General features: G+C 47.5%; 1 protein-coding gene across 2 annotated transcripts in view; it reads right to left on the bottom strand.

The window, feature by feature from the left end:
• Positions 1-12,851, bottom strand: part of LOC128404418 (transmembrane protein 132D-like) — a 468,160-nt gene that overhangs the window by 345,326 nt on the left and 109,983 nt on the right. The window contains exon 2 of one of the 2 annotated variants that reach the window (XM_053370015.1): positions 7,805-8,696. The exons of the other annotated variant lie outside the window; for it this stretch is intronic. Within the exon in view, the coding sequence (XP_053225990.1) occupies positions 7,805-8,696 (892 nt within the window). The remainder of the gene's footprint in view (positions 1-7,804; positions 8,697-12,851) is intronic. 2 annotated transcript variants of the gene reach the window in all.

Genomic DNA, 12,851 nt, shown 5'->3' with positions numbered 1-12,851 from the left:
CTGCTCAGGCAGGGTTTGGGTTACAAGCAGAGGGTTTCAGACATATGATATCTGCATATATAAACAAGGATGCCCAGGACAATGTTTCCTATTAGGTGGTCAGGAGCCTGTTCTAACTCTGGTCCACAGTGGTACCAATGGGTACATTTGCAGCCTGTCAGCCTTAAGGGATGGTGCGCCAAAGCCTCTCCTCCTTACAGAGGGGAGGAGTTGTGAGCGGGAGCCGTTTCCCACGTGGGCAGGGGGCGTTCCGGCCCCTGCCCAGCTGGCCTGGCTGCCGCGCCACACCCCCAGGTAGCCAACCAATCAAGTGGAGGCTTGGGGGCGGGGTTTAGCCACTCAAATGCAGCCGCGGCAGCACTTCCCTTTCATTCCACTGCTGGTTTTGGTCAGATCACCCACCCACCCTCCCTTTAGTTCATTGCTTGGTTCTTGACATTGCTATGCATGGTCGCCTTGGTTGCCCAAGGGGCCTGGTAGGAATTTTTATCCAACTGGCAAATTGGCATCGGCCACTTGGTTTTTTGCCTAAAGGTAAAGGTAAAGGTACCCCTGCCCATCAGGGCCAGTCGTGACCGACTCTAGGGTTGCGCGCTCATCTCGCTCAAGAGGCCGGGAGCCGGCGCTGTCCGAAGACACTTCCGGGTCACGTGGCCAGCGTGACGAAGCTGCATCTGGCGAGCCAGCACCAGCGCCGCACAAGGAAATGCCGTTTACCTTCCCGCTATAAAGCGGTCCCTATTTATCTACTTGCACTTTAGGGGTGCTTTCGAACTGCTAGGTTGGCAGGAGCTGGGACTGAACAATGGGAGCTCACCCCGTTGCGGGGATTCGAACCACCGACCTTACGATCAGCAAGTCCTAGGTTTTACCCACAGCGCCACCCACGTCCCCGGGGGTTTTTTGCCTACCTCGTAGCAAATCGTCACAACTTTTAGGTATTAGCAGTTAGGCATTGGAATATGTTTGTGTATTGGAGGGCAGGGTGTAGCCATCGCCTACCGCTCCACTTTATGGGTATTCCGTTAAAGGAATCCAGTGGCCGTGGATCCTGTCCGACGCCCTTGCTGGTGACTAGGGCCATGGCACGACCCATGGTGACATCAGGGGGAGCTTACAGTTGTATTTGCATCAACAGGCTCCTCCCACTGGTGGTTAACCCTTGATAGACTCACCCCTTCCTGAAGGGGTGGAGTCACGCTCTGTTGTTTTATCCAATGCCTAAGCCAATACCTCTCTCATGCTGTAATCAATAAAGTTTTGGCCTTTTTTAGCCCATTAACCTAATATACTGTGTCCATGTCTCTTTCTTGTCCCCAAGCAGGTGGCGGGTCCTTGAATCACAACTAGCAATCTGGCTCAATATGGTCACTTTGGCAGTTCAGATGGGAGAAGGGGAACCATCTTGTTTTAGCCTTCTGGTGCCCTTTGATGTCAGGGACTGGGCAAATGGTGGAGACCGCCCCCCCAGCCTGACCCTTCCAGAGAAGAGGAAGGCAGTTCAGAATTACAACAGGGATTTGAAGGAGGTCACAGCTCAGAGGCAGATGAGGGGGAAAGTTGGGAAGTAATGGGAGAAGAGGAGGAGGAAGAGGAAGTAATAGGGGGGTGACAGCTGATGGACTCAGTGTCTTTAGAGCATTCCAGACCTCCTCTCTCCCAGAACCTGTCGAGTCTTGAAAGTAGGAGAGCAAAGAGCTCAAAGGCAGAGGGTGCTTGTCAGCACTCATAGAAGTGATGTATGAGGAAGTGGGAGAAATGGGGGGTGGAGATTCACTTGGGATAACGCCATTGTGATGGCCTGGGAGTCTGATTCAAAGGCTGAACCAGAGGAATCCCAGCCTGCACAGGAGTCCCCGCCTCCAGGGCGGACTGAGCCGGGGCAGGGCCTTGAATCTGAAGCGCCTGCACCTGTGCCGGATCCTCAGGAGCAGACACCAGATGAATCCACTCTGGCTCCTGAGGTGATTGAGGACACATTGCCTACAGGTGCGCCTCTCCCAGCCCTGTCAGGGGAAGGCGAGCCTCCCCCTGGGTCCAGTAACCCTCCAGCCTCTCCTGAGCTGCAGAGGCTCAGGGCAGAGAGGCGGAGGGAACTGGGTTCTCTCAGGAGGAGTGCTCGCCTTAAGGCCAGGAGAGGCGGGTCACCTGTGGGCCGGGACCGCCCCTGGCCTCAGAGAAGATAAAGGCCAGTCAGCCCGGTCCCAGGTTGTGGGAGCAATGTCGTTGGAAACCTGTTTCTGCCAGGACCCAGACTGTTCTTCCGGAGTTCCTGACCACGCCCGGCTTCCTGCTTTGCACCCCGCTTTGCCCTTGGTGGACAGTCTCCAGACCCTCGACCCAGGACCTGACTCTGACCACGCCTCTCGGTAACACCCCCCCCGGGTCCAGGACAACCATTATCCAAGAGGCTGTGTTCCAAAGTCTCTCTCTGTAAATACTGAATAAAAAGCAGATGGTAAGAATCTTTCCTTGTCTTTGTACATTCCTGGGCAACAGGCCATGGGAGTTGCTTGCAGCCACCTGACATTTTGGCACCTTTCAAGGGGATTGGTTGTCCTTTTGGTTCACTCTCTAAACTCTGGGATTTGAGGCCAAGTTGACTCATCTCCCTGGAGCTTTGGGGTCCCTGGGAATGGTGGGGCAGCAACTCTTCCCTTCTCACTTCCAAGGTGTGGCCTGAGAAAAGGGATAGCGCCTCTCTTTCCGCAGGCAGGGAAGTGTCACCCAATGGCTGCAGTTGTGAATGGTGTTAGTTCCCCCTTCATAGTTACTTCTGATCTCCTTATATTCACTGAATAAAAGTGGCCCAGTTCAACCCCAGCCTGCCTGCCTGTCTCTTTATTCAGTCATCAGGATGCAAATGTGTTCTTTCAGAATTAAACTGGTTCCAAGGTTATAAACCACAGTGCACCTGTGGTTTAGGCTGGAGTCTTTTACACACTCACCTAGAAGGAACACAATTTGACATGTACAAGGTTGTGCAGTTAAGACAAGTAGTGAAAACCATTTCATTTTATTTTTTTTAAATTCCAGGCAAGTTTTAGGGCCTGAAGTAGGATTTCATTTCACTGCTACAGGGTGGTATGTTTTGACAACTGTCTAGGATGTTTTCCTCTGTACCATGAGAGCCTGTATTTTGCATTTTTGCTATTTTTAATATCTCCCGTTGTTTCTACATGTAGTATTTGCTTGCACTGTGATGGCATTTTGGCCCTACCCTGGTGTGTGTTCTTTAGTAATTATTTATCATTTATTATTTGTTGTAAATAAATAATATTTATTGTACAATACATTTATTGTAAATACAGAGTACGTGTTTTACTTGCGATAATTTGGAAGAGTCAGAATGTTTTAAAAGCCCAACGTTGCATTTTTGGATGTTTGTTTGATTTGAGAACGTGTCTCACCTGCCCTTTCATAGTAGAAGACAGTGCTTGGGATGGCTTCTTACATAATTTTTTTTTTTAAAAAGCATTTTTTGAAAACAAAACAAAACACAGTAATAAAAGAGATAACAGCAGATGATAAACAACATCAGCTATGTTACCAGGTTCGGCCATTTAAAGCAAAACAAGGCAAAGTGTGAGCTGGTAACAACAACATGGTAGAAAATAGAAGGGGGGGGTGAAGGGACAACCTGAAGATTCTCTTGTGTGTTCTAAACAATCTAGTCTCATTCACAGTCAAAATGCACCAAATCTGTGTTGGAATATACCCTAGAGATCAACTACTCCAACCCCTTGTTCCAGGCGGCAATGCAGGATTGTAACTAACACATCCAGTATGGTGGCTATCAGCTTACAGTAACACAAGGCCGGGCTTTTTCACTAGTGGCACAAGTGAGGGAGGGCCTCTCTCTGCCAAAATACAAGAGACCCCTTCCATTCTGCTGGTTCCCAAAGACACACCTTTCTAAGCATGCATTCCCCTGCACTGAACTAGGGGCATTATTCTTAAAATTGTTCTGTTTTTTATTATCGTTTGTTTCGTTGCATATTTTAAGCAAACTGCATATTTTAATTATGGATTGATTTTATAGTAAACCACTCAGAAGCCATTTTGGCATATAAGTAGTAAATAAAACCGTCATCACCCCTGAAAGGTGGCCATTCAGCATCGGCTTAAATACCTCCAGCTTTCCTGATTTTTTCCCCCTTTTAATACATTTTTATTGGTTTTTTAACATATCATTTCCAACAGTCATCTAACATAACTTTTCATCTTATACAATATTTTAGACTGCCATTTCTTAATTTCACTATTACTCTTAATTATCATTAACTAATAATTCTCCTCATAGTCTTCCTTGCAATATTTCAAGTAATCCTCCTTCTTGCAGTCCTACTAGCGTAATCTGTTCAGTACAATTACTTTCCAAAGCTTTCCTGAAATTTCATCCCACTTGTCCTGCAAGTCCTGCCCCACTCAGGAGCAACACAGAAGGCATTTGTTCCAGCTTCTGCATGACAGCCCTTCAGATATGCAGAGTCTGGCCTCCCCCTCTCAGATCTTATGGAGCAGGCAGGATGGCAAAGAAGGACATGGCCCTTTAAGTAACTCACAACTGACCCATTAAGGACTTCAAAGGGAATCACCAGCACCTTTAAGTGCGCCCTGCAGCAAACTGGTAACCAGTGCAGTCAATATAAAATAGGTGTAATCGTCTCCTGCAGCCAAGCACCCAACAGTACCTTTACTGCTGCATTCCCAACTAATTGAAATTTTCGAGAGACTTTCAGTAACCGTTTTAAGTTTGATTTGTATTGCAATATAGAGAGTTCAATGGGACTTATTCCTGAACAGGCACACATGGGATCATTTTGTTAGTGGACATTGTTGGGAGCCCCCACCCCGAATCTCCTCTATGGCCCTGATCCGTGCCCCCACCATCAGGATGATTTGCCCTTTGCTGCCCTGAGTTTCCATGGAAACATGCAATTAAAATAAGCTTTAAGAAAGGGAGGGTGCTGGACTGGCACAGCATAGGACTGGATATTGCTGCTTAACTGCTGTTAAGCAAAAGGATCTGATCCTGCACTGTACCGAGCCTTCACAAGCAACTTCCCTGCACACAAGGGAATCTGCTGACAAAGGAGCAGCACCATGAAGTATTGGATCCTTCAGGCGGAAGGAAGAATCAGAATCATTATTTTATTATTTATACCCCGCCCACCTGGCTGGGTTTCCCCAGCCACTCTGGGCGGCTCCCATCAGAATATTAAAAACACGATAAAACATCAAACACTAAAAACTTCCCTAAACAGTGCTGCCTTCAGATGTCTTCTAAAAGTCAGATAGTTGCTTATTTCCTTGACATCTGATGGGAGGGCGTTCCACAGGGCAGGCGCCACCACCAAGAAGGCCCTCTGCCTGGCTAGGGAGGAAGAGAGGTGCAGAGTGAAAGGCAGTCCCCACCTTCACCAGGTAAGTCTCTTTTTCATGTGATTTCTCATGCCTGCCTCTCCTTCCTGCCCTCAGATAGCTCTGGGCCCTCAAACTGAACTAGAGAGATCCAGGGCTGTCTGAGCCTGACCCAAACAAGACCTGGACCCCTCCGAACAGATTTGGTTTGGCCTGGAATCTCATACTCTGCAACCATCCCGATTCTTTCGGGACATCCTGAAACTACGGAAGCCATCCCAGCTTCTGATTAGTTCCATTAAATATGAGATTACTTTGCAACATTCATGAATATTTGGTATCTTTGGTACAAATATGAACCTTGTATTTCACTTTGAAATATTATTTTATGCCATTCATTCTTGTTAAGCTTTCTGTGATTACTATGATTATTATTTTATTGTCTTGTTTTTTCTTCTTATTCTTCCTGTTTTTATGACTGTTTTTAAGTACAGATAGGGTGAACCTACATGAATCAGCCCCCTTCATGGATCACTGCCTTGCCGTGGCGAAGGGGCTTGAATAACTCAGAGAAGCTATGAACTATGCCGAGCAGGGCACCCAAGATGAACAGGTCATAGTGGAGAGTTTTGACCAAATGTGATCCACCTGGAGGAGGAACCGGCAAGCCACTCCAGTATCCCTGCCAAGAAAACTCCATGGACAAAGACAACTAGACAGCATCTTAAAAAGTAGAGACATCACCTTGCCAACAAAGGTCCATATAGTAAAAGCTATGGTTTTCCCAGTAGTGATGTATGGAAGTGAGAGCTGGACCATAAAGAAGGCTGATCGCCGAAGAATTGATGCTTTTGAATTATGGTGCTGGAGGAGACTCTTGAGAGTCCCATGGACTGCAAGAAGATCAAACGTATCCATTCTTAAGGAAATCAGCCCTGAGTGCTCACTGGAAGGACAGATCATGAAGCTGAGGCTCCAATACTTTGGCCACCTCATGAGAAGAGAAGACTCCCTGGAAAAGACCCTGATGTTGGGAAAGATGGAGGGCACAAGGAGAAGGGGACGACAGAGGATGAGATGGTTGGATGGTGTTCTTGAAGCTACCAGCATGAGTTTGGTCAAACTGTGGGAGGCAGTGGAAGACAGGAGTGCCTGGTGTGCTCTGGTCCATGGGGTCATGAAGAGTCGGACATGACTGAACGACTAAACAACAACAACACATGAATCAGCAACTTGCCACAATCAGCCCTCTGTAACTTTCTTCTCTATTAGGGCCTGTTACTTTTAAGGAAAGGGCAGGTGTTGTGTTGTTTTTATTTTTTATTTTTTATTTTATTTTTTATTGGAATTTTATTTACAACATAACATAAACCCCCACCCCCACCAATACACAAATCCACCCTCATTAAACATGAACATAACATACAATAAGCATAAAATACAACAAAACAAACAACCAAATAAAAGACTTCTTTTATCCTGTATCTGGCCTCCTTATTTACTTCTTAGAAACTGTTTCCTTTATGAATAATTATGAAGATTTTTCTAATTATAACTTAAAAATCCACAAAGTCTCCTGCAGACATTAATCGAAACAAGTCCAGATATGTATTTTAGGACACAGTTTTGTGAAGTATTCTCTGCATTTCCCCCATGCTTTCTGAAACTCTTGTCAAGTGTGATCTCTAATTGCCTCTGTTAATCTAGCCAGTTTAATATACTCTTAACAGTTTGTCTTGCCATTCCTTTTTTGTTGGCACAGTTTCTTTTTTCCAGTTTTTAGCAATTGCTAATTGGTAAGTGTTGTGCTGTTTTTATTGCAACAATCTGTATGTGATCTTTTATGTGTAGATGTTGTATAAGTAGATATATAAAACAAACAATATTTTTTTTAAAAAACCCTTCCCTGCATCTCTGTGGGGAGGTTTCAGGAGGGAAGGAACAAAAGGGGACACCTTTCACCTTTCCCAAACTTCAGAAACTTCTCTCTCTCTTGCTAGGCAAGCAACAAATCGTTCAAGTTTGGCTGGCAACCAAATCCGAATATAAGAACTGAAACTGGGACTTTGAAAATGACCATTTCCTTAAATACAACTGTATGTCAGCCATCAAATAATGCCAGTGCACAACGCCAATCAAATACAGACAAAAACTAAATTACTACTGCCTGCCAACTTTCAAATGCCGCCAATTCTTCTATACCATCACCTTCTAAAATGCTATGATGCATCAGCTATCAAACAGCCTCGCACCTTAAATGCTGCTATCAAATGTAAACATTGAAGCAAAGCATCGTCAAAATGGGTAAGATTCGGGTATCAAGAGATTTGGTGGGTGTTAAAGCAAAAGGAAGAAGTGGAGCATCTAAGGAAGAGTTAATAATATTCACATGGGAGAACAAACTGATCTGAGTTACATATACAGAACCGATTGCTCTTACCTCAAGGTGAATTGGTCCTCTGTTGAATTTTTAGCAATAGACACCACAAAGGTCAAAACATCCCCTTGCTTGACAGTCTTTGGTATATACTGGATAGCAATGTTGCTATCCAACCACATTTCGCTTAGGGAAGGGCTACCTCGTGTCTGGTAAAGGAAAACACTCCCAATTCGCTGCAAGGGTGGCCCCGATTCATCAATATCATTGCGCCCAGGTCTGATCCCATTGTTCTTCCTTAGATCCTCCTTAGCGCAATCCCCTTTCTCGTCCCCTGGTTGGATAGCATAATAAAGTTCCACTGGGCTCCCTTCCGACTGATTCAGCAGCTTCTTACGGCCAGCAACTACCGTCGGTGGGTTGAACCAGCTGGGGAGAAGTTCCAGCTCAGCCACGCACAACCCCAGATCTCCTTTCAGCCGACAGCTCCCCCGGACTTCCCTTGTCTCTCGAAAAGCGAAGACCCTTAAGCATGGCAGCTTTTCAGTGACGCTGTAGTCATCCCAGTCCCTCCCGACTATATAGAACAGGATCTGGACTTTGGGGTGGCTTAAGTAGACTTTGTTGTTCATGATGTACGCCTTCAACTTCCAGTTGAAAGAGAACTTGGGGGCAGTCGCTCCAAATGGATTTGAAGGTGACAATAGGTCCTGGGGAACCACCTGCTCAATGGAAAAAGGCCCATACGTTGCATTCAGGATGGGAGGCCTCTTGGATTTATAGACTAGGAAGGATTCCACTCGAGACTGAAGGCTAGAGTTCCTCATGATATCCTGGTTTGCTTCTTTCAGAAAGAAGGAAACATCTGCATTGTGGATGTGGTAACTCACAGGCAGATATGTTGGCAGCAAGGAGAACCTCTGGGTGCTCTCCAGGATCCCCCGGCTTTCCGTCACTGGTAAAAGGAAAGGAGAGTTTAGAAGCCTGAAAGCTAATATCGAGGGAAAATATTCCAAGGGCCAGAAAAACACACACCATAAAAGCCCTGTGGCATCAGAACAAAAGGTCTATCTGCTTCAACATCCCATTTCCCACAATTGCCAGTCAGAAGCCTCCAGGAAGCCCCCAAGCAGGGCATGAAAGCAATAGCCCTCTTCTGCAGATTGTCCCACACCAGCAGCTAAGAAGTGTACCAGAGATATACCACCTGTGAATATGGATTATCAAAGCTAAAAGCCACTGGCCGATCAATTGTCCAACAGGGACCAGTCTAATCCCCTTTTAAACCCGCCGCCACTACATTTTATGCTGATCTGATAAGGGGTATGGAGCCTGTTGCCTGCATACACCCCTTCCCCCTTCTTTCTGGTACCATCTGGAATAGAACAGCTTGATGTGATCACATTGCACACAGGTGAAATGGCGAAAGTGGAATGTTACATTTCAGACAGTAGGTGGTGGAATGTGGGATAAATGTTTCCCTGTGGAAAAGGTACCCTTTTGTTCACAAATGTAAGCAGGAACGTGGTCTCGGTTTAGGATGATCCTGCGCTGCTGTGTAATGCATGATGGAAAGGCCCAAGCAGGGCAAGGCGGGACAAGGTTTAGGCTGGATTGATGTACAGAGCTCTGAAGCTTATCCAGCAAGTAACAAGCTGAAAATTAACTCTTAGTAGTAGAGGTGGTGGCATGTACAGCCTAATTGTAAGACTTCAGACTATGAATAAAAAGAACAAGAGAAACAGTCCAGAATACCAGCACAAAGCAGTGGGGAGGGGTGAGAATGCAACTCTCAGAATGCTGGATACCCAGGAAGGTTTTCTTGACTGTGGTCACTCACCAACCCCATCCAAGTGCTTAAAGGAAAAGGTAAAGGTACCCCTGCCCGTACGGGCCAGTCTTGACAGACTCTGGCGTTGTGCGCCCATCTCACTCAAGAGGCCGGGGGCCAGCGCTGTCCAGAGACACTTCCGGGTCACATGGCCAGCGTGACAAAGCTGCATCTGGCGAGCCAGCGCAGCACACGGAAACACCGTTTACCTTCCCGCTAGTAAGCGGTCCCTATTTATCTACTTGCACCCAGGGGTGCTTTCGAACTGCTAGGTTGGCAGGCGCTGGGACCGAGCAGCTGGAGCGCACCCCACCACGGGGATTTGAACCGCCGACCTTTTGATCGGCAAGCCCTAGGCACTGAGGCTTTTACCCACAGCGCCACCTGCGTCCCGATATCCAAGTGCTTACTCAGAACTATTAAACACTAGCAGGGAGGACCTGGTGCTGTACCAGGATGCTATACTGAAATGGTCCAGCCTTCTCCAGTAATCTCCTACTGCAGCTGAGCAGGACCGCCTCAGGTCTTCTGCATGGAGTCCCTTGAATCAGAGGAAGGCAGTGCGAGAACTTCAGGCCAGGGTGTGGGGAGACTGGCCCTACAGGTCATCTGAGAGCATTTCTGAGGCTGCCCTTACATGCCTTTCCTCTTTTGCTTCAGTGTCCTCACCCTCCTCCCCTGAAGAGGAGGAATCTGACTCCAGGGTCATGACCAATCCTTCAGAGGTCTTCATCTGGTCCTATCTAAAGAGCTGGCAAACTAGTCCTTCCTCCTGCACTCATGCATGTGGGGATGGCCTGTCAGAGTGGGGCCTGTGCACCTATGTTGGTGGCAGATGCAGGAACAGCACACTATCTCCATGCAAAGGGTCTGTTGAACCTCTGGAGTATCCCCTGAATCATTCCATGATCTTGCATGGGAGTTGAAGGGTACCATGTTGGCTACCCCTTCCTTAGACCTCGTGTGCCTTTCCCCACCCCCCACATTGCAAAAATACAAGCATGCACTGACAACCCCATTGGGGGGCGGAACATCTTTTTGCCTTGTGTTTTGACCAATGTGCAGGGGCAGTTCTGCACATCAGTCAAACACAACAGCAACCTTGAACATGCACCAGTTCCCACATTCATTTTGGGAAATCTCCAAATTAAGCTGGAATTTGAGAAATAACTGAGACAGATAAAACATATGAAACAAGAAAAATAAAACCCAAACAAAACTGAGAAAACCAGTGCCTATCTTTTTAAAAAAGCACTTTCAAAGGACTGTGAGCTAGGGCCCTGCTCCCCAATATTCAATTCACTCTATTTCTGATGGTCAGGCTGCAATTATCAGGGGTTATGTAGCCAAAGCTGCAGCATCCATGTGCAACAGGAAGGGATTAGCAGGCCCAGTGGTGGAGCATATGCCTGTGCTGCCCGGGGCAGGCGCGTTCCCGAGGGGCACGGGTGCGCACTTCCAAGGGGTGCAGAGGGTGCCCTCCCAGGCGCAGGATAGCCATGTGCGCACCCACCGATTCTGCTTCCTTCCTCTCCCCTTCCCGCTTGCCTGCCTCCTCCAGCCGGGAGCACGGGGCAACGGCGCACTGCCCACCTGGGACTCCTGTGCCTATTGCCAGCCATCAGGGGAAGGGGGGAGCTGCTGCGCCGCGCTCCTGGCTGGAGGAGGTAGGCAGGCAGGCGAGAGGATGGGAAGGAGGCAGGCGAGCAGGAAGGGGAGAGGAAGTGTGGCGATCACACAGGGTCCCTGGACGTTTAACGGTCTATTGATCCCTGTGCCACCACTGTGCTCGCTTCCCCGCTGCCACCAACCCATTACCCTCTGGTAAAACACTGAGTCCAGACAGTTGTTAAAAGTGAACCAAAAAAAACCCCAAGTTTATTTTACAAACATTAACTAGTTTATGGTTTCTCAGATAATATTCCTGTCAGTATCTTAACTTTAGTTTCTTTACCAGCCTATACCTTCCGACTGATTATCTCAACTGTTTGACTGACTCCTCTTAACAAATTCTCTCACTCTCTCACATCAGACTACCCCAACCCACAGACTTATCTTCTCTGTCTCTTCTAACTCCAGACTGTCTTCTCAACCACTCTAACTCCCAACTCCTCCAAAACCCTCTGTGCTTAAACCTTATACACAGTTAACTCTGCCCCTTGGGTTTCCATTGGTTAGTCATTTTACAATAAGTTAACCCTTTCCTTATGAACCCAGTATGATGTCACACACCTAGGAGTGCAAACGCCACAGGAAGGAACCGGCAAAGCGGCACAGCAGCTCCCTCCTTCCCCCGGTGGCTCATGGTAGGTGTGGGAGTCCGAGTCGCAGGCAGGCGGAGCACCGAATGTCACCCTCGCTCAGGGATGACACCTGCAGCGGTTTCCCTCCTGCACCCACATTCCTCCACCAGTGCGCAGGCCCAGAGAAACCCAGTGGAGGCTGGCCCATTTGGGCAAATGGGGCACTTCCCTGCTAAACCTCAGCCAGCCTTTCACCTTTCCCTGACTTACAGCCAATCTAGGAGATGGCACAGCCTACCACTTCCCCCTTCTTTGTCTTAAGTGTCACCCTTGCAGAACACAGAAAAGAAGGAGATGGGGACAAAGTTGAGACCAACGCCCTTGGCTCTGGCTGCACCTACTAACGGTCTCCTTGCCTCCTGCCTATGGACTTCAGCCGCCATTGGAGAAGCCCCAATACTGACAGAAGCGAGTGGGATGGGTGAACCAAACACGGGGAAACCCCAAGATAGCTCAATGAGAACTGAGTATGAGTAGGAACATAATCCTGGCTATTAAGGGAGTAGGGAGAGGGGACAAAGGTGGATAGGGAATGGCGTGCCCAGAATCTGGAAGTACACCACACTGAAATGTTTGATACACTTCCCACTTCTAGTTTCAAACGCTGGTTGCAGCAGCCTACTGCTTGCTTTCCTTTTTTTAAATGCAAGAGAGGTGGAACAAGGACAAGGTTGTGCACAATTGTGGATGGCACGTTAATCAAGCAAGCTAATGAGTTAACCCAGTACCCCGTGGAAACTCCAAATTGAGCATTTCATCACTCGCCAAACACCAACAGTTTCAATTGCACAGATAATTCTTCAAATTTGGGTCCACAAGTTGTGTTCCTTTTTTTCTATTATTCTTTTAAATAATTGCATTGTTCTTGCACCCCCCACCCTTCTTTCCAATGAGTGTGGTGTGCATTGGAGTGGGGGGGTGAGAAGGCAGAAGGGTCCATCTCATTTTCAGATTAGCAAGTAACAAGAATTAAAAC

Source organism: Podarcis raffonei, chromosome 16 (genome assembly GCF_027172205.1).
Source record: "Podarcis raffonei isolate rPodRaf1 chromosome 16, rPodRaf1.pri, whole genome shotgun sequence".
Lineage (NCBI taxonomy): Eukaryota > Metazoa > Chordata > Lepidosauria > Squamata > Lacertidae > Podarcis > Podarcis raffonei.
Note: the sequence above shows the minus strand (reverse complement) of the source record. Positions and strands in the feature narration are given on the sequence as shown.